This window comes from Ips typographus, linkage group LG2 (genome assembly GCF_016097725.1).
Source record: "Ips typographus isolate SLU linkage group LG2, UJ_Ityp_2.0, whole genome shotgun sequence".
In the NCBI taxonomy this organism is placed as follows: Eukaryota; Metazoa; Arthropoda; class Insecta; order Coleoptera; family Curculionidae; genus Ips; species Ips typographus.
This window is the reverse complement of record NC_138423.1, coordinates 24,880,984-24,902,501: the sequence shown is the minus strand read 5'-3', so window position 1 is coordinate 24,902,501 and position 21,518 is coordinate 24,880,984. Positions and strand designations below refer to the sequence as shown.

Here is a 21,518-nt window from a genome sequence, read left to right as displayed (position 1 = left end):
AAACTACCTCAGATATAATAATGATATAAAAGAAAAGTATGTCAATACATACAACGTTTATGGAACTACTAACAAGTAATACAACTTGGACTATTTGATAAGTCTGGTATACACAGTATGATAGTCTGATAAGTTACAATCGATTCAAATAAGAACAAGGTTTGGCTTGAGCAATCTATAACTTGAAATAGCTGTAATATGCAAATGCGCCAGATTCCTTAAAGTGTTTGGGCTCGTTTCGATCATTTCCAAGCGGATTCCATCGAGTCGACGACAATAAGGAATTTCCCGTTCAATGTCGGTTTTTCATCGCAAAAATGCGCGCACACACACCTACTTTAAATCAAATAAATAACGATTTAAAAATGCAGGTAAAAAGATGCCATATTCGATAAACACCCCGGTAATTACCATGCCCGTCGACTATAAAAAAAAAATCTTATCGGGCAAATTTTGTTATTTATTAGGGCCATTTGCATACCCTTTGTCGGCGGATTAATTCCGCTTTTCTGAAATATTTCTACAAATGAGGGGCGTTCAGGCAGAACTAAATGAGCTGTTCGCGGGCCGGTTAAATTTTTCATAGACATAGATAAAACGAATCTTATTTCTCAACTACCGAATGAGAAACCGTGTTTAATCAGATCCGGCAGATTAATATTATGCTTATCTGCCGGTTTTATTATACAGCGTCGTTCGAATCGAATGCACATACAGAAAATCAAACAAAAGTCAAATGACGTCTGGTGGTATTATACAGTGTGACATTCAATTAAATCAACCTGAAGATAAAAACAAGTGTAGTGTAAAATCTTATACAGGTGTGGTAAATCCAAAAGCGACCATAGGAAAACCGTGTAACGGACAGAGAAACGTAGGTAATTGCATGCGCGGGAGAAAGACAGAAAACGAAAAAAATATCAAGTAGGCCATATTTTTTAGCGCGCTGTTGCCAAACGCTGTAAGTAAGTTTGTCGAGGGTATTGAATACTTACGGCGTTTGGCAACAGCGCACTAAAAATATGGCCTACTTGATAATTTTTCCGTTTTCTGTCTTTCTCCCGCGCATGCAATTACCTACGTTTCTCTGTCCGTTACACGGTTTTCCTATGGTCGCTTTTGGATTTACCACACCTGTATATGATTAATTAAACCAAATTTACTTAAAAAATTTAAAATACGCGTTAATCTCAGTGAGTATGTGTGATTGGTCAAAAAAAGCAGCAAGCTGTAAACTTCTTTTTGGACCAATCACAAACTACCACACACAATGTAAGTCTCAGCACACTCTGGGTATAGTTAGTGATTGGTCAAAAAAGCAGCTTTCAGCTTTCTGCTTTTTTTGACAGTGGTAACGTCACGGAAAGTTATGTAATAATAGGCAACGTCACTTCTAATCAGTTTGTGAGTGCAAAAGAGACAATACACAACAGACAAACTGACGTTGCCAAATAGTGAAAAACATTCTGGGACGTCATAGTTTTTTGAAAACCGTAAAAGCTATTTATGAACCCAGATTTGTGTTTAACAGTCAGATGCTGCAAATGCAATTCGAATTATACAGACGGCTCAAAAACCAAAGAAGACTCAGAATGTGGAGTTTACTCTAGGTCACTAAGGATTAAGTAGGGAATGGGAAAAATACCTGCGTGGTTCAAACGGAATTGGCTGGTATCTCAATCGCCACGAAAGAACTAACCAGAAAAGGTATTTCTGGCAAAAACATAATAATCTGGACTGACAGTAGACAAGCCCTATTAGCCCTGAATAGACAACGTGTTACCTCAGGGCTAGTACTAGAGTGCCATCAAGATTCAGCTAAGGCCTCGGTAGATAACAATATTATCCTGAGATGGGTTAAAGGGCACGATAGCCAGGGAAGCGGCTGGACTAAAAATTTTAGGACCCAGTGACACCTACGGTGTCAAAAGTAGTCCATGCTCAATCCCTAAAGAGATGGGATGGAATCAAAGAATGCAGTCTTGCCAGGATCACCCTGGGTGGCCCTGGGAAGCTGACGCCGAAGAAATATTTGGTGATGACCAGGAAAACCTACGTTTAACAGTAGGATTTCTGACTGGCCACTGTCAACTAAGGAAACACCACCATACACACCTCTATGCAGGATGTGTGAACAGGAAGATGAAACTGTCGGGCATGTCTTATGCGAGTGTCCGGAGTTATCATCAATAAGAGAGTGTGTGTTCGGTGAGTCTTGGCCTACACCTGCCAACATAAAGGAGATGTCCCCTAGTGACCTGTCCACCTTCCTGGGAAAGGCAGGACGAACGGTGACCTAGGAGGACAACTCGGGAGGATGTACAATGGGTTACATGTGGCCTAAGTGCTGTGGGTCTACACTCACCTTCCCCACTCTACAGATACAGATAGCTATTTATGTACCAAGGGCTTTAAAGAGAACATAATGTTCTGAAGACCGAAACAGCCCCAGAGACTGATAGACCTCCTCTCTCCCTTATGATAGTCATGTCAGTCAGTGAAAATGACAAAAGCTGGACGAAGTTTTACAAAATATTAAAGAAAATTAAGCACAAGCTAATGAAAGTTTATTACCTAAAAAGTCAAGACCATCCTAGGATAGGGAATACAAAGTTTTTATAGCATGAATCCATGAAACTGCCACTGCTCATATATTAAAAAAGTTATGATAATGCCCGCCTATAATGCCTTCAGGTTGTTATAAGGTCTGTTTGTAGAGGCAATTTCAAACTGGTTTCCAACTGAAAATCGGAAATTGTTGGCTTTTATTGGTTGAATGCTCACGTGACATTGACATTTTAAGGGTAATGGCCAATAGCTGGACATATTCCTCTGATTATTTGTTGGAGATTCGTTCTGCAAACAGACCTATAGACACTATAACTTTCAACGTTTCCAAGGTATTATTAATAATGAATAGGTGAAACATAAAAAAATGGTAGTTTTTCCCGATTTTTCACCATTTCATGAATTTTGTCAAAATAATGCGTTACAAATATATACTTTCTGCTCTTAACATAGAATACACTATTCCTACTCTTTTAAAGTAAAATTCAAGAGATTTATTTTTTGGTCTCAAATGTCACTCTAATGACCCAAACTGTCTATTTACCTAAAAAATGTGACGAGGTTTTGCGGTGAAGCCGTAAATATCCCTTAAGGAATTTTGACAAATTTGGAACTATTTAGGTTGGGTTTTATGATCCGTTTTATTGCCAACTGACTTTTGGAATGTCTCTACAAAACGATAGCGTAGTCGTAGGTCGTAAATGTTTAGGAGGAAACCGAAAGTTAAATGTTATGCCTACCTAAATCTATTCTCAACGTATATACATTAATTTTATCTCTATTTTATCATTCTTATAGAGTATCGTGGAAAGAGAAAGTATCACTAGCTAATAAAAGCTGATAATTTTATTTAATTGTCATGAAAAATTTTGGTGTTTTAACGGATCTTCACGTTAATTCCAGCTTTGATAAATTCAATCTTCAAAAAATTTAAACACATCAGAAAATACTGTTGTTCGATTTCTGAGGTAGATTATGGATAAATCATTTTTCATTGACAAACAGTAGGGTTACATAGAAATGAATGATACGGTGATCAAGAGACTAGATGATGGTGCTTTTATAAACTAATATAGATAAAGTTCTGAAGCACATTTAGGTCAATCGTTCGCTATATTTCCTGGCTACTTCAGACTAGCCACAATTCGATCGATCATAATCGATCTTCGAACGTTCACGGTGTCACACGGAATTTAAAGATTTAATCGATAACATTGGAAACGTCAATATTTCATTGGAGTTTAAAGATGCCGCCCGCGAATGATGGGTCGATTTACCGACCAAACTGGGCATCGCTTCATCAAACCAGGGTCGGCTCGATCCGATGCACTTGATATACTCCAATTATCGCAAAAAATGCACCGGTAACGCCACTGTCCGGATCACTATCGACATATTCCTTTAGCTTCTTCGAATGATGCCGCGCAATTCGAGATGAGCGTTAAGATAAGAAGAACAATTAGCGACGTGTTGGAAGTTATTTACGCCGTCGACGCGCAGGTAGTCACGGCTCGTCACGCGGACACGGATCGGGTCTACGGGCCGGACTAGACGGGCGTCGTTGCCGGCAGCAGCGATTTTTTTCCAAAACGGTTCACGTTTTTGGAAGCAGTTATTTATCTGGCCAGTTTTGACGTGTTGTTCGGACGGCAACGTCGCGGGGTTCAATGCAAATTAGTAGTGGCCGGGGATATTTTAGGCCTTAGCCGCTAATGAGTCCGTCTGTTAATGGGGCCTTGCTGAGATCAGGACCCAGATAAGGACCGCGATTACCACCGGTTTATTGGTTTGTTGTTTGCTCAGATTGCCGATAATTCACTGGGAATTGCTAAATTCGCCGGCCTGCCGGCTTCATTAGAAGGTAGCAATTTTTTTCGTTGCTCTTTTGCTCCGACACAATTCAACCAACCGTAATTAAGATACTTTGTCATTTAGCCGGGTGTTAAAAATGATCATCAAATTTGAGTCTCAAGTGAATCAGCCTTTCAGCAGATTCTGCTTTAATTAAAGATTTCTAACAATGCTTTCTAGGTAGGTTATCAACTTCTGGAAATACTAGTCATAGGTTACCCAACATATAGTAGCCCAAAAAGTAGCCAAAAGACCACTGACGAGCAATTCAATTGGTTTATCCTTTTGACCTTTTATCATTGATTAGTTCAAGACCCAGTCACGTGACCCAACCACAATTGTCAAATGCCTTGTCCTTCGGCTATGTCTAGTTAATGTTCGAAAAAAAATAATAGAATATCTCGGAAACGTAGAGGGTTAGAGAGACGTTTTTGGGGTCTATTTTGTAGTATTGGAGTTTAAAAAATAAGGTCTGTAGGACCATTTAAAAAATGGAAAAATATAATTTTTGTGAAAATTTTTGATTTTGAGGCCATTTTTTATTTTGCTTCATTTTTTGCACAGTAAAGTCATATTTATACATTGTGTGTAAAAAGTCCGGTAACCGTGAATTATTTCGAAAAATATACAACTTAGGGTAAAACTTCTTATATAAATATCAGGAATATAAAACATGAGATGTGAATGAATTGAGGTTATGTTTTTTCTTATAGATGGACTATGTTTTAATGACATTTTTTGATTCACCCTTTCATTTTGATCACATTTTATGTAACATGTTGTGTGGCAGCTATTTAATATGTAATTAAACAAAACTTTGCTTGATGAAATGAATGGCCACCTAGATCACCATATTTGACGTCTCTAGATTATTTTCTATGGGGTCGCTTAAAAAATAAGGCATATACAACAAACATTTTATTTTAATAAAGTTCATTGTCAGACAGTTCAGCATTTAATCAAATAAAAAGTTTATATTTACTTGAAATTGTAGTTTTCTTTAGTAATTAATAGCTGCCAAACTATATTCGAAAAGATATCCAAAACCAAAAGCATCTTTACATTGCCTCTTTGTCCCAAAGAAAAAGTTGATCAGATCATGATGATCAGTCAGATATCTCGCTTAAACCTCCTTTCATACAGATGGAGTTATATGCCTGATGAAGCCAAAATGCAGAAACACGTGTCGCCGGGTTATAATCCTTGTTCCTTTCTGCTTCACCTTTTTTGTACAAAAAACACTTTCCTGTCATTCTCATTCTCTTCCAGCTTTATCTATCTCTCCCATGTTTTGTACGACGATGGCTTGTAATTTGCCGTCCGACGTCATCATCAACTTTATTATTTGTTCTTATGGACGCCATATTGGTTTTTTACACGATAAAATAGTGCATTTTATTCTGATTTCTGTAATGTATGATAACTTATGATTTGCTTCATAAATAATCAAAAAATTCAATAAAAACTAATTTTACTTTAGTTGACTTAAAACAGCCAAAATTTGGATGAATCTGGTATTTTTTAGAAGGGAAGGTTGAATTGTTTAAACTTATTATTACCAAAGTTTTTTCATTCAGAAATTTAATTTTTATTGCAAGTAATGTTCATAAAACTACCGATAAACTCAAAGACTACAAGGAACTTCATGATCAAATCATAAGTTGTCATATGTCACTGATATCAGAATAAATCCCTAGTGCATTTAATTTTTCCGGAAAAACGAGTTTCTAAGTAATTTGTTTTAACAAATTATTTAGAAACGAGTATTCCAATTTTTCCACAGGAAAAATTAGATGCACGAGGGATATTTGGTAAGATTATTTCCTGAGTTAATTAAACATTTTATCTTTATGTTGTTGTGAGGAGTGTGCAATTTTTTCGATTTTTTTTCCGGAAAAACTGCTGACAGCTAAGTTGACAGTTGTTGACAAGTGATTTTTCTACTTAAAATTTACATTTGTTATACTAATTCTTGATAGCGATTGGTCAAAATTGAAAGGAAGGAAATAATCGTATAAATTTTTTTCTGATATTTTCGAAACTACACCGAAAATTAAAATTTTTAAAACAGCAACATTTTTGGATCAGCAATGGTATTAGTAATTATCAGAACTAGTAGTATTAGTAATTAACAGATCCTACTAATTAAACCCTCTTTTGAGAAACAAAATGGTGGATAATACGATTTAATCTTTACTGTCTGTGTTTCTTCAGTTTTTGGGACACATTGTATAAATTTATAACTCAGAATTGGTAGGAATTAACATGAATTAAAAAAAAAAACACATGTGGTTTGTTCAGTGCCTAACTGGCGTATAAAACGGAAACCATATTTTTCTGTCTCGTTTCCGCGACATTCCGATATCAAAAACCGAAAAAAAAAAAATGTGAAACTTAAACTAAACACAGTGGTTTAGTTTATTTCTTCGTCCATTACCGGCTTTTAGGTTAATTCGTTGCGACCGTTGAGTGATAGAAACATAAATATTATTCTAGAACATGTGTTAGCTTTGGGGTTTTTATTTTCATTTCTGAATCAATATTTACGACGTTTTTTTTTCCATTAACCCCGACAGAGAAGTTGCCGATGGGTGGTTTATTTTCGGAGGTTCCGCGGTTAGTTTATTCCACTTGTCACTAGTCCATTAATCGGGTGATTAATTCAGTGTGATAATGGACCGAATTTAGCTATTGATACTTAAAGTAATAAATAATAAACAGAAGCGATGGAATTGTTAATTTTCTAGTAGGCAGAAAAGAAAATGTTATTTACATTTATGTATGATGAAAATCAGGCAAAAGTTAAATGACGTCACATACTACTTTGGACGTTTTGATTTGTATTTATATGGTAAGTTGCTTTTGCTTAAATCTCAGTGAGTATTTGTGATTGGTCAAAAAAAGTACCAAGCTGAATTTTTGACCACACTGAGTTAAAAAAGCAGCTTTTAGCATGCTGCCTTTTCTTGACCAATTACCCAGGAGGTATTATGAGGCACTTTTCCATTATTACGAAGCATTGTGAGGTGTTACGAGGCATTTTGAGATGTTTGTAAGGCATTTTGAGGCATTGTCTGTATTTCAAAATATAGTGTATTAATATAACAAAATTGACTGAAAATTGAACAGAACAGCATAGGCACATGTAATTATTATGGTAAAATCTTTGTTACATGATATTGAGTTGAAACAATATTCATTACAAATTATTATAAAAATGTACCAATTTTTCAACATTTAAACTACATTTTTAAGGTCACGTGACTGTTTTTGACAATGTCAACTGGCTTTTACAGTATTGCAAGCTCAAAATTGTATTATTAAAGTCACGTAACGTGTGATTTACAATTTCAACTTTTACAACTGTCTAAATTTAATTTACCAAATGATCAACATTTAAATTACATTTTAAAGTCACGTGACCGTGTTTGACAGGTGTCAGTTGGTTTTGACACTGTTGCAAGCTCTAAAATGGCATAATCAAAGTCACGTGATGTCTCTTGCAATTTCAGCTTTTACAACTGTCTAAAATAGTCTAAATTTATTTTACTATTTAAAAATTTATTTATAGCCTAAATAAATTTTTAAATTTTGAACCACATTTTAAAGGTCACGTGACTAATTTTGACAGATGTCAACTGGCCTTTACAGCGTTCCAGGAACATGCAGAATTGCATTTTCAACGTCACGTAACGTGTATTTTGCAATTTAAGTTTTTCCAACTGTCTAAATTTAATTTACCATTTTTTAAAGTTTAAAAAAATGTCAATTGGCTTTTACAGTGTTGCAAGCTCGAAAATTGAATTATCAAGTCACGTGACTTAGTTCTTACAATTTTACTACTGTCTAAATTTAAATTACCAATTTTTCAACTGTTTCTTTTAAATGATAAGTGTTTTTATTTGACACGTGCTAACTTGGTTACTATGACAGTTAGAAGATTCGTGCAAACGTCAAAATATAACCCGTAATTTCAGGCAACCCTACAAAAAATATTTTTTGTTTATCAGAATTTGGAAAAACAATTTGAAGCTTTCGGCACATCAAGTCAAATCAAGTGTCAAAAATTTCGTAAAACCTTTACGTTATCACCTAACCTAACCTAAAAACTGTGACGGGACCTTTAAAAAAATCAATTTTATAAGTTTTTGGGGCTTTAAAATTTGGAAAAACAGTCACGTATACAGTGTGTCCCAAATTGCTTCTACATGTATTGGGATCTCGAAAACGGTAAGAGCTACAGAGTCGGTTAAATGGGGAAAGTTTTAGAGAATTTTATGTGAAACTTATTTCCGGTTTCCAAACTAAATTATCTTTCTCCGTTTTTCGGAAAATTGGGAAAACGTTAGAGGCTGCATTTTAAACACTCTTTAACAAAGCCAAAGAGAGTTTTGAAACTAAGACATTATTATGGCACTTTTTTACATGACGTAATTAGAAAAAATCTATCGTTATTGGTTTTCGTTAATTTTTTCTAATTACGTCATCGTGTTTTACGTAAAAAAGTGCCTTAATAATGTTTTAGTTTCAAAACTCTCTTTGGCTTTGTTAAAGAGTGTTTAAAATGCAGCCTCTGACGTTTTCCTAATTTTCCGGAAAACGGAGAAAGATAATTTAATTTGGAAACCGGAAATAAGTTTCACATAAAATTCTCTAAAACTTTCCCCATTTAACCGATCCTGTATCTCTTACGATAACGGATATCCCCATACATGGATCACCAATTTGGACCACACTGTATAACCTGAGGAAGTCATTTTTATTGAATAATTAATCCTTACGACATTTTGACAATAGTCATGTACAAATTGTAAAAGCAGACATGCTACTTAATCCAACCTAAAAACTCACGTGACCATAAAAAAATTAATTTGAAGGGTGTATTTCATCAAGATTTATCATTAGGTATCTCAATACCAGGGGACTTATAACTAAATTTTAGAATACCACAAATGTGTAAACATTTGAAGGTATCCTGAGGCAGTTTAAATAATTTAAAGTCATTTTGATGTATTTCGAGGCATTTTAGGCAGTTTTAAGGCATTATAACTATGAGGTATTTTAAAGGCATTTCAAGATGTAAAAAGACATTTAGGTGTACAAAAAAATATCGCCAGTCTACCCCTCGCAAAATACGAAAGCAATCTATATCTAATCTTAGCACTGTTCTTGGACCACTGTATCAAAAATTCAAATTGATATGTTGTGACAGTCAAATTACGTCACATCCGCTCCAGCAGACAGACACATGTCATTTACATGGTCTTTTGACATCTCTGTGGAGAAAGAAAATAATAATTAGGTTGTTACATCAAAATTTAAAATAAATTGTCAAATTAAAGGTTGCAAAGGCAATATTGCCATATCTTTTGTTAAAAATTTGGCAACAAAATGTTGTGATCAGCAATATTGTAATGAACATAAAATTGAACGGTATATACGTTATTGACCAATCAAAATGACAGCGTACTGTCGAACAGGACAGGTGATATAAAATAAGACAGGCAAAGCCACCACGACCAGAACAACGAGCCGTTTTGTTATCTACTTGTCGATCTGGGAAGGCCAAGCCGATCGTCTCTTATCTCGGAATTTGCATGCCCAATTGCAAGTTATTAAGCCGGCCAATGAGTGCGACTTGCAATAATTAAAACGACGGCATGCGGAATCGTAACCAGTCCTGGACAGCTCGAATGCCTATATGGCAAACGGCTTTTTTGCCCCGATCTCTGGTAGTAAACCGTGGTGATTTATGTTGATCACACCGGAGCGTTGGATAGCGCAAAACCATTACTTATATAACATTGCAAAACTGGCCGAATAGACATGTAAATAGTTGCGTTGCTTTGATTAAGCCGTCTCTTGCTCGACTTATCTGGCTGGTTTTCCGCCTTTTGAAGTCGAATCTAAAGCAACTGTTTCCCCGCTCTCCTTATCTCCTTATTAATTAATTTACTTCACCGCAATTGAGCGCGAATCGTAAAAATCACAGTCCCGGTTAAAATGTAGGTAATTGTCGTAATCTAGCTAACGCTGACTGTAATTACGATATTATTCCCAACGAATGCCAGATATGGCGGACGTAATTTTCAATTAAAAACCAGATATAAAATCTTAATTTGCCGTATATGTTGGCTCGTTTTATTTTGCCAATAAAAAACGAAGATATTTTCCTACATTAGCAACGTTTTACTACAGCATATAAACGGCGTTATTCTTTTCTTTATCCTGCCAGTTTTATAGTCAAATGATATACTGTAATCAATTTTTTATACACATTTGTTTTACATATTGAAAGTCAAATTACAGTGAAGAAAGTAGTCCAGCTTGATATGAACGTAAGTCAAAATTCAATGATTTTCAATCTTTGAAAATTCTACTTCAAAAAGCATTATTGGACCTCAATTCTTGAAAGCAGGAAACGGAAATCAAGTCAAAAGAAGTGTTGTTAGAATGTGACAAAACTGGTTAAAAATGACAAGTTTCTGCCATATTCTCTATACCTATATTTCTCTTAAGATAATTTCCTTCCCTCGTTTCAAGAACACGCCTCCAGAGAGCTTATTCTTGAAACGATGGAAGGGAATTATCAAGAGAAAGACCTGTAGAATGTGACAGGAATCCGCCAATGTTAGTTTCTTCTGTCACATTCTATCGACAATTCTCTGGAGAATTTCGTTCCCTGCTTTCAAGAATTAGGTCCCTGGTGCATTGAAACCTTTTGACATAATTGCACTTTTGACAAAAAATGGAATTTTGGAAAAATTGCAGCTTTTTTATTTGAACTCCTATCGATTTCACCATCACGATTATTTCAAAATCTCATACAGAGTGTTAAATAATCAGAACCTCGATCAGAACACTTAGCTCCAAACTTCAAAAGCATATCCTTATCTGTAAGTTGCCTTTGATGTTTGGAGCTAAATTTTCTAAATATTTAACACTCTGTATAGGAATTTCAGAGTAGAATGACGTAAGTGATCTGTTAACAACACATTTATATACAGGGTGTCTAAAAAGTCTGGAATATTGCAAATATCTCGAAAACTGCTGATTTCATTTTTCTCAAAATTTGCGTCTTGTTAAAGTAAATAACAGCGCATGATGTGAGGGTGAAATGAGGTTCGCAAGTATACAGGGTCAGTCACAAAGTATACCAACTTTCTTAATTCAAACCTAACACACTGTATATTACTTCAGATTTTAAGAGTTCTCATAAAGGCCAATTCAACGATCTACAGTATTGCTACAAAAAAAAAAAACACAAAAAAACAACACCATAAACATCATTAAACACCATTTTAAGTAATAGGAAAATTTGCCAATTAATTTAACATTATATTGACGTTAGCTGTCATTGTTACACCTATCATTGTTATAGGTAGGTACAAAAAAAAAAATCAAAAAAAAAATAAATAAAAAAAAAATATAAAAAAAATTGTATATCGTTGAATTGGCCTTTATAAGTACTCTTAAAATCTGAAGTAATATACAGTGTGTTAGGTTTGAATTAAGAAAGTTGGTATACTTTGTGACTGACCCTGTATACTTGCGAACCTCATTTCACCCTCACGTCATGCGCTGTTATATACTATAACAAGACGCAAATTTTGAGAAAAATAAAATCAGCAGTTTTCGAGATATTTGCAATATTCCAGACTTTTTAGACACCCTGTATAAATATTGAAATAATACTCGTTTTCCAAGAAGCAAGCTAATTTTATAAAATAGAGTATTTTTTTCATAAAATGTGGATTTTTTCGAAAAACAGTTTGCAACAATTGATAACGGCTAAACTTGTTTTTCTAAATTTTGTTAACAGTTCAATTAAAAACGAGCGGAAGACCGCCGATAATTTTTTGTACACAAAAATGCCTTTTCGCATACAAAATACCTTGAAATGCCTTTAAAATACTTCACAATTCCAAATTTTGACAATACCCAAAAGCTTAAAATTGATTTTTTTCACTTGTGACTTTGATTATGCCATTTTAGAGGTTGCAACACTGTCACGTGACTTTAAAATGTAATTTAAATGTTGATCATTTGCTAAATTAAATTTAGACAGTTGTAAAAGCTGAAATTGTAAAATACACGTTACGTGACGTTAATAATACAATTTTGAGCTTCCAGCACTGTAAAAGCCAGTTGACACCAGTCAAAAACAGTCACGTGATCTTAAAAATATAGTTTAAAAAATTGCAAAATTGGAAAATTATTATAATAATTTGTAATAACTATTGTTTCAACTCAATATCATGTAACAAAGACTTTACCATAATAATTACATGTGCCTATGCGGTTCTGTTCAATTTTCAGTCAATTTTGTTATATTAATACACTACATTTTGAAATATACAGATACAGCCTCAAAATACTCTCAAAAGACATCTTTTGGAAACAGACTTCTTCATAAATTAACCCTACATTTTTAAATCAAAAATAAGATTAATATGCCTAGTAATCGATGTTGGTTTCTCTTTTGGTCCTCAAGTCGTCACAATGGTAAAAGTAGTCTTATATACCTACCATTCTGTAAATTTACACTTTTACTTTTTACTGTCTCTGTCAAGAACTCTTTTCCACGTATAATTCTTATCATCCCTACGAACAAACAAAAAATATAGAAAAACACAAATCAAAAAGTCATAACTATGAGCAAAACAAGACGTAAGAAAAAATCTGAATAAAAAAAAAGAGCATAATAAAACTAAAAGAGCATAAAGCATAATGAATAGCCAAAGAGAAAATAAACATAGAAAAGCAAAAAAAATAATAAAAAAAAACAGACGAAAGATAAATAAATAAATCACAAGAACCTACATGTAAATAGAACAGAAAAAACTCTACTAGTTTATATTATATTATAATTTAAGTAAATTTTTGACTGTGGTCCCATTTCTTGTCACAAGTTTGAAGAAACGGATTTATAAGAAAAGTTTGTTGATGGTTTCTTTGACAGTGAGACTTTAACCCAGTGATGTAGCCAAAAAGCTGTGAAAGACCAAAATGTTTGTCAGAATTCAGAGCATACGCTCACCAGTCAATTTAAACCAGGTCACGTGCCTCCTCTATTCTCCATAAGTAAACTGTCACATGATTATCAAATTTCACAGTTACAAAAAAAAACAAGAAAAATATGTTTGATTTACTTCTCCACAATTGAGTAATGGATTCTGAACAACTCTTACCTGATTCGTAACGATCTAGTAAAAACATGGCCGAGTATAACTTTAATCCGCTCTTAATTAGTTCACTTCAATTGAGTAATTGACATACTGGGAGTTATAGTTGCAACAAAGTTAACGGCAAAAAATGCCACCATTTTAATTAAATCGATATTTACTGCAAAAAAAAGGAAACACGCCGATGACGTGCCGTTGCCTCATAACTACGTTATGCGATATCGAGCTTGTTAAACGCTTATAATAATTATTATTAATGCGATGTAATTATTGAGGTTTATAATTACCTCGACAGAACTACTTTTTCCGTGAAAAATGGTGTTGTCACTAACGAACCATGCCTATTTATTACTGAAGGCGACATGAGTTACGATAAGGCCCATATACTCCTAATCACATTTTAAAGTAATATCGCTTATTTATTACAACAACTTGTCTTATCACTGTTAGAAGCAAAATGGTTATAATTTGACAAAATAGTTGCAATTTTTTCTACTTATCATTTAGTGCAATTATTAATTAGACAAAAAATGGATATAGGTATCTATTTTAAGTAATTTTTGCTAAAAGTAAAAAGTAATTTACAATTTGATAAAGTAAAGTATTGAGGTTAATAGTTGTAAATAATGTTTCAATACATTTTAGCTTTAGTGAATCATAATTAGTATTTTAATTTTTAGTGCTAAAAAATGTTATACAAAACTGTCTTATTGATTTTTGTATCAAAACTTTTTATTTTAAGAACCTCCCAAGAAGGAGATTTTTTAAGATTTTTTTTAAACTGTTGAGAAGAAAATGGAAATTTCAAATTGCTTACATTAAATCAAGTATTTTTTCACAGTAGTTTTTCTAATCAGTGCGCAAAGTTATGTTTTCCCGCACGTGAAAGCCGTTATACGGATAAGCTTAACTGCGGGAAAACTACTTTGCGCACGTAATATTTTTTCTCCTTAATCCTCTCGTTAATTTTTAGTTTTTAGTAACAATTTTCTCGCATAGTGTGCGAGAAAATGCTACTTTGCATATGTAAAGTAGGTTCTTCACGTACATTCGTAGAAAAATATTCTTAACCTAGACTCATATTCTTGAAACAAAAGAAAATAATACAGAATGTGACAGAAATATGTTGTTGTTAATTAGTTTTGGCACATTCTCTCCAGACGTGTCAAGCCCCATCACAATGTGAAAGTATTATTTGCAAAACTAACAGCACTGCTCGTAGCTTGTTTTGACCAATCACAAACTATGAGTGACGCAAATTCTGTACATGTGGATTTACTATTAAAGTTAGTTTTGACTGTAACTTTTTTATCTGCACTGCTAATGCCATTATTAGATTATGAAAAGCGTTTGTTGTTATAATACTTAATCATTATACAGGGGGGTTCTAACAAAATAAAAAAGTTAATCATAGCTAGACAAATTTTGATTTCGGTCACCCTGTAGGTTTGTGTAACTAGTTTCATCTGACCATGTAGTCCATTGAGTTTACTAACTGTATACCTATTGTCTTGTTAAGTTCTGTTTAAATATACATGTTAGTGAAATATATATGAGGAAAAAAATTAGAAAACCTTGACCAGACCAACTTATTGCACTTTTCAGACTTTTTCGCTTTTGTGGTATAAACCGACATATGATGTGAATTAAAAAATCTGGCCAAACAAAACGATCAAAATGAATCCTTTTCTGAGATGAACATCCCAGGAAAGTGGTAAACAACACCCGACAAAGACCCATTAAAAAACCAAATAGGTGGGCAGCAGCCAGGGTAAACAACGACCAGGTATACCAAATGTGGCGGCATCCTGTACCCTCACAATGAACCCGAGACTCGGTAGCGACGGGCCTCGTTAGCACCAGGGTGCTAAATGACCCCCTCGCTGTGTTGTGGGGCCCCGCCACTACGACGGAGGCCAATTTCAATGCGTCGTTTATGGGGCCTTCGGTGTTAATTTTTATATGATGGGGGTCAGTTCAGCGGCGTCACGAAACCGACTGTCCTTCGTACATTTTTTTATGTATCCGGCAAATATCGTAAAAACTTACTTTGATCTTTTGATGCTACCGTGAAATTAACCGGTTTACACACCTGACAACACTAATAAATCTAAAGAAAAAATATTTGGTCAAACTTACCTAGTTTCAGTTTTTTTAGAACAGGGAAACACTGTAAACTAATATTCTAATTGATGAGTTGATTCACCGCCCTCTGTACAAGAAAGCCAAGAAGGTGCATGCCAAAAATTCCAATATGGCCGAAATATGGGATTGACAGTTTGCATTTGTTTGTATTGTGGAAATTGAGTTTTTCGATGATTAAATTCATTTTTAAAGTCAAGACTTGGGATTACTTGCCAAAGTAATTTTTGTTTGCTATTATATATTGTTGTTTATATGTTTGTTGTTCTAGTGAAAGTGTAGTTTGTGTTCATTTTATTGTGTTATCACTATTGTTATTGTTCCTTCATTGTTCTATAATTTGTTGTTGGTTTTTTAACTTAAATTCTATTGCCTCTACAATATGCCGTCACACTTGTTGTTTGCCAAATTGTAAAAGCAATTTGGAGAAAGGCCCAAAAGTGTCCTTTCCTTTCCAAAAGACCCTGCTCGAACCCAACAGTGGTTGAAAGCTTTGAACTGGAATGATTTTACTCCAACACAATACTCAGTGGTAAGTACAATATGCTTTCTCATTCAGTAAACTTATTGCCTCTTACATACATAAGTGAGTTAAATTTTGAGGCCGCCTGCATTTTGAGAGCAACAAAGGTTTACTCTGAAGAAACAGGACAGCTTTTAGAAGTTTCATTGGCACATTTACATTTTAAAAGAAAGGTCTTGGTAATAATATAAAACCCATTTACCAGTTTTGCTTACCTAGATTCAAGGATTTCCAAATTTTCTTTGATTGAGCAGTTTTTACATTAGTTTGTTGTACTTTCCAAGACAAAGGGTTCTAACCAAACTTGCTTTGGCTGGACTTTATTGGATATAAAAAGCCATATCTATACATATCTGGATCAGGAATGAAGCGTTCTTTGATTTTTCACTCACAACTTCTAATCAACTAAACGAAAAAATAAAAAAAAAACATATTTTCTACTGCATCTCCATAGGTTTGTGTACAAAAAAAAATCCGATAACGCCGCCATTAAAAGGACATTCTAGGCTTTCTTGTAAAGAAGGCGGTGGTTGATTTCATCAGCCTGTAACACGGAATAACTTAAAAAATTTAGTTTGTTTACTAAATTTCCGTTCACCTTCCACCATCTATGCTGATTGACACTTGTGACAGTTCGACTTGTCAACCTGTCACTAGAATCAAAGTCATTTACGGTGGCGATGTTGCCAGACGGTCGCATTCATTTATTTCGCAGTCATTATTAAGTTAGTTTAGTATGCAGCCTCAAGGGTTTTTATTTAAAATAAGGCAACCACGACAATTTAATTATGTGTACATTTTCGACAATTTAAATATTGGCGCGGAATGACATTGAGTTCTGTCAGTCCGTCGAAGCGGAGATGGCAACGCGGCAAGGAGGATGTGAGAAAAGAAAGAAGATGGCGCAGAATAAGTCCGATTTGGGGTTGTTTAAAAAAGTTTATTTTTATCCTGTGGGATACCACAATTACAGATTTACAGAGCTGATAATTGCACGGAACATAATACGGTTTACCAGGTTACTTAACTGACCCGCAATAAAAAGTTTCATATGTGGGTTTGGCTTCCCTTTGTAGACAGACGGCCGGTCACCATTTTGTAGTTATCTTAAGGTAAGTTTTCGTATTAACTTGTCAGTTATTAGTACTAGTAGATTAGTATAAACAACCTTTTAGGTGCTTTTAGCTACTGAAGATGGGTAGGTCCAAATTTTTCCTCGAATTTTCGTTCGTTGGTAGAAAGTTTAACTAAACCGAGATCAGTCAAAATTTGATTTTAATTTGTCTATGTTTGGTAATAATTGTTGATTTTACTAGTTATTTTAGAATCAAGTAGTGTTATATGTAAGGTGGAAAGAAAAGAACATTGAACTTTACTCTTGTGTCAAAATGCAAACATGTAGAAAGTTTCATTTAGATGCTCCCAGTTGCAATTGTATAATATTTTATTGTAGCATTAATAATTGGTCAGATAAATGGGGTACACGTACACCTACTTGTACCACAAAATATTCAAGTATTCAAATATGGAAATTTGAAAATTCTTTATAGGAAACCAGTGATAAGAAGAGAGAAACCATTGAAAGTTGATGAGCTAGACAGAGATGGCAATACATTTCACAAGTGACATGTGTCAATAATATGCGGATGTGGATGTGGCGTAACTGGAAGGTCATAATATACCAAACCGTCTTTCTGATGAAGTGGTGATGTGACCATGATGTTCGTTTTTGACAGACTGACACATGTGACTTACAATGTTTTAGCCATCTTTGTCTAACTCAATGAATTCTAATGGCTTATTATTTTAATGAACTAAATAACACCTGCAAAATTAATCCAGGTATGAAAATAAAAAAAAAACAAAGCCAACTTCCACTATTACACAATCATTCCTTGGCGGAAGCCCACAGGTCAAGTTCCCAACAGATCGTATCCGTTGATCGTATAATGATCATCATCTAAGTACCTACCGAGCAAAGCAAAAATAGCCGATCCACTTGGCAAGCCACAGAGAGCAATTGAATTAAAAATACAACACAGATTGCCTAGATATCTCCTAATATCTCATACTCGGCTTATTATTTTCGTTCTGCAGGTCATCCTTTCAAATTGCGAGACCGCTATGGTACCGCTATGACGTCCGTGGTTAATTCATTTAACACGCCCGTGGTACTTTGTATTGTTTTTTTTTTCGATTAATTAGAGTTGGGTGCGGATTCTAATTACCTGTACGTACAAAACTCGTGCGGCTTTTGTGGATGTTTTATTATTACGAAGAGGTTAGAATGCTAATTCAGGGACAAAGGAAGTTTATTTGTAATTTTATTTTAAAGTTAATGCAGTTATCTGTGTTTTAGGTTAGGTCCTTAAAAATCTGAGTAAAAGAAAAGTTCTTAAAAACTCCAACCCTGTATCTCTTTCAGTTTTGTGTAATTCCTGTGATCTTTGAATTTGTAATAGTCTAGATGAGTTAGACACAATTTTGTATGAAGCATGTTTATTCGTTTTTTCTTTTAGCACAATTTGTCACATTAATTGTAATAACAAAATTGTAAACATGTTAGAATATCCATTAGTACAATCAAGATTGAAGTTATCAATTTCAAAAATTTGCAATTTTCATGTCTTTTAGGACTTTACGCAATTAAAATTTAAATACATTAATTTTACACAAAACGTTTTTCCAATAAATAAAAACGATATCAGTGAAATAACAACGTAAAAAATTCCTCAAAACAGTTTAAATCAATAAATAACTGTCGATTTAATAACCAATTTAACTGTCAGGTGAAAATTATTATTTTCCTGGTGAGAGTCTAATTTGGGGTTATTTTAGTTTGAAATTAATTTTTTTTCATGTTTGTTGTATAACTGATGTAGTGTAAGGTTATGTTTCTGGAATGTTAATGAATCGTTTAGCAAACAACTGTTCATAATATGTGCCAAAAAAACTAAATTATTTTTGATGTAATACTTTCTTAAAAAACGGAATAGTTTATCTCCTAATAGGCTCGTTTACCATAGTGGAATTTAAGGTTCAAAATATAAACTTAATATAGTTTATGTCTAAAAATGTGCCATTAAGTCTTGTTCTTCAATATTAAATCAGTATTTTTATAAAAAGCTTAAATAAAATGTTAAACTGAGCCTGACACGATCCTTTGTGACGTAATTAGAGACTCTTCAATTCCGTAACGAACATTTGCCTAATAATGTCTTGTATCAATCAACTAATTTTTGTTAATTTGGTTCTGTTGGGGTATTACAGACCTAAAAAGAAAGAAGCTGTAATAGTATGGTACCTAGGTACTTCTCAAACTTTTACTCTAACCGTCAATATACAGCGTGGACCAAATTGGTCACTTTCAAATGTCTATCTGTGAAACTACCGTATTTAATAGAGAAAATGGCAAAAACTTATGGGTCTTTAAGTGTTGTGTTTTATCAAATATTTTATCATTTCTCCAAATGTCTAGGTACTTTTGTATGAATGGAAGGTTTTTTGGAATAAGTAATATTTCATCAAATATCTATAAGAACTTAAATGAAGTGTTATTTCTGTCATTATCTCAAAAATACCTCTTACCTATTAAACAAATTCTATTAATTTATGGTAAAGTCAGCTTTAGTGGCTTTAAATCAAGATTTCTACAACTAAACTACATTTATGTTTCTTTAAGAACCAAAACATTTACAAAAACAAGAAAACAAACTGGAAAAATTCACATTGGATGATAATGCTTTGATATACAACTCTGATAACTTTTATGTTAAATTAAAATACATAAAAGTCATCAGGTAGACAAAATCACGGTTTTACGATGCTTTCAGTATCACAAGATTTAGTCTACACTTTTTTTGTTTATGAGTCGGTTTTATGATAGTTAACAATCAATAAACGTCAATCAAAAGTATAACAGTCACATAACCCTATTCGCAAAATTATTATAAAATTTCCAACTTCCTGATCAGAGTGGTATCAAAGAGATATTAATGAGCGGCTAAGCAAGCAACGCTGATTTATATTATACAGGGTGAGCCAAATTGGTGATGCATGTAAGAGGACAGTTTTATGACAAACTTATACCCGGTTTCCAAAGTAGATGGAAAAACGTTCAAACGTCATTAGTTTAATATTGCACACTGAGTTTATAACGTCATATTGATTTTAAGATTAGGTATGTCAATGTTTTAATGGACCTTATTTTCATAGATTTGCAACAGTGCATTTTTTTGATTGGTCTGCGTTCCCGTTCCGTCGGATAGTAATTGAATTGATCCAATTTTCGTTATTTATGGAAACAAAGATCGTCTGTTTTGAGAACATTACTTACTGTTTTGACTACCCCCATCAATGGAACATTCATCACTGCCCCCAATTGGGTTCATCACCAGACTGGGCTGTACCAGCCCCCTCTGGTGGTGCATCGGTAACTGGTGGTGCATGGCGATAACGCCTGCTTGCTCTGACATCACCATCGAGACTATTCTAACAGTCACTATTGTCACTACCCCCAAACAATATTACCGGAATCACTATGGAAAACTATTTAGTAAAGGCACATTCCCATCCCTATCCAATCAATGTCAAAGTTTACACACTCTCAGCTTGGACACAGATGCGTTTCTCTTGATTTAATTTAAATTAAAAGTATTGTTTTTCAACTAGTTAAAGTGAAACATATACAAAGTGGAAAAAAAAACAATAATAATCCGCACCGTGCGCTCTAACCCCGACCGACAGTAAAGCAACGTTCACACGAACTGACGTGCGAGCGAGGCGAGTCACAGGACCGGTCGGGCAGCATCGTCACCGGTTCGGGGCGGGTCGTGTCCCCACTCCCTCGCTATAGAGCGGGACACGCCCATTGCGATTGCGCGGATTGCGTTGTGATTGGTGCGCCGGGCGGGGGGCACGGACAAAATGGTCGAGTGGATCGATATAACTCCTCCCCGCCCCCTTCAGGAAAAAATATTGTCTGTCGGTTGTTGTGTGTACGGGCGTGCGAGCTTTGTGGCGTTTGACATGTAAATTTTTGCAGGATTGGCTTTGGTTGTTTAGGGCCGTGTTGGGTTTGCCGCCCTGCTATTTGTGTGGTTAAGGATTTTCTGATATATTTCAATTCAATTTGTATTATTTTTGTACTTTTAAACAATGCATACTCACTACAACTATTAAAAACTTTGAAATTAGCCAAATAGCTTCAAAGTTGTATCCATTTACAATTTTTCCAAATATATGGTACC

General features: G+C 34.3%; 1 protein-coding gene and 1 long non-coding RNA gene across 3 annotated transcripts in view; one reads left to right on the top strand and one right to left on the bottom strand.

The window, feature by feature from the left end:
- tup (LIM1_Isl and LIM2_Isl domain-containing protein tup) overlaps positions 1–21,052 on the bottom strand; it is a 41,986-nt gene extending 20,934 nt beyond the window's left edge. The window contains exon 1 of one of the 2 annotated variants that reach the window (XM_081974536.1): positions 20,606–21,052. In XM_081974536.1, the coding sequence (XP_081830662.1) occupies positions 20,606–20,750 (145 nt within the window). In that variant the 5' untranslated portion in view covers positions 20,751–21,052. The remainder of the gene's footprint in view (positions 1–20,605) is intronic. The other variant, XM_081974535.1, reaches the window with a different exon arrangement.
- On the top strand, positions 17,133–18,063 carry LOC145725354 (uncharacterized). The gene is made up of 2 exons (XR_014177243.1): positions 17,133–17,381; positions 17,445–18,063. It is a non-coding gene; the product is annotated as an uncharacterized LOC145725354 (long non-coding RNA).
- Positions 21,053–21,518: the final 466 nt, after the last annotated feature.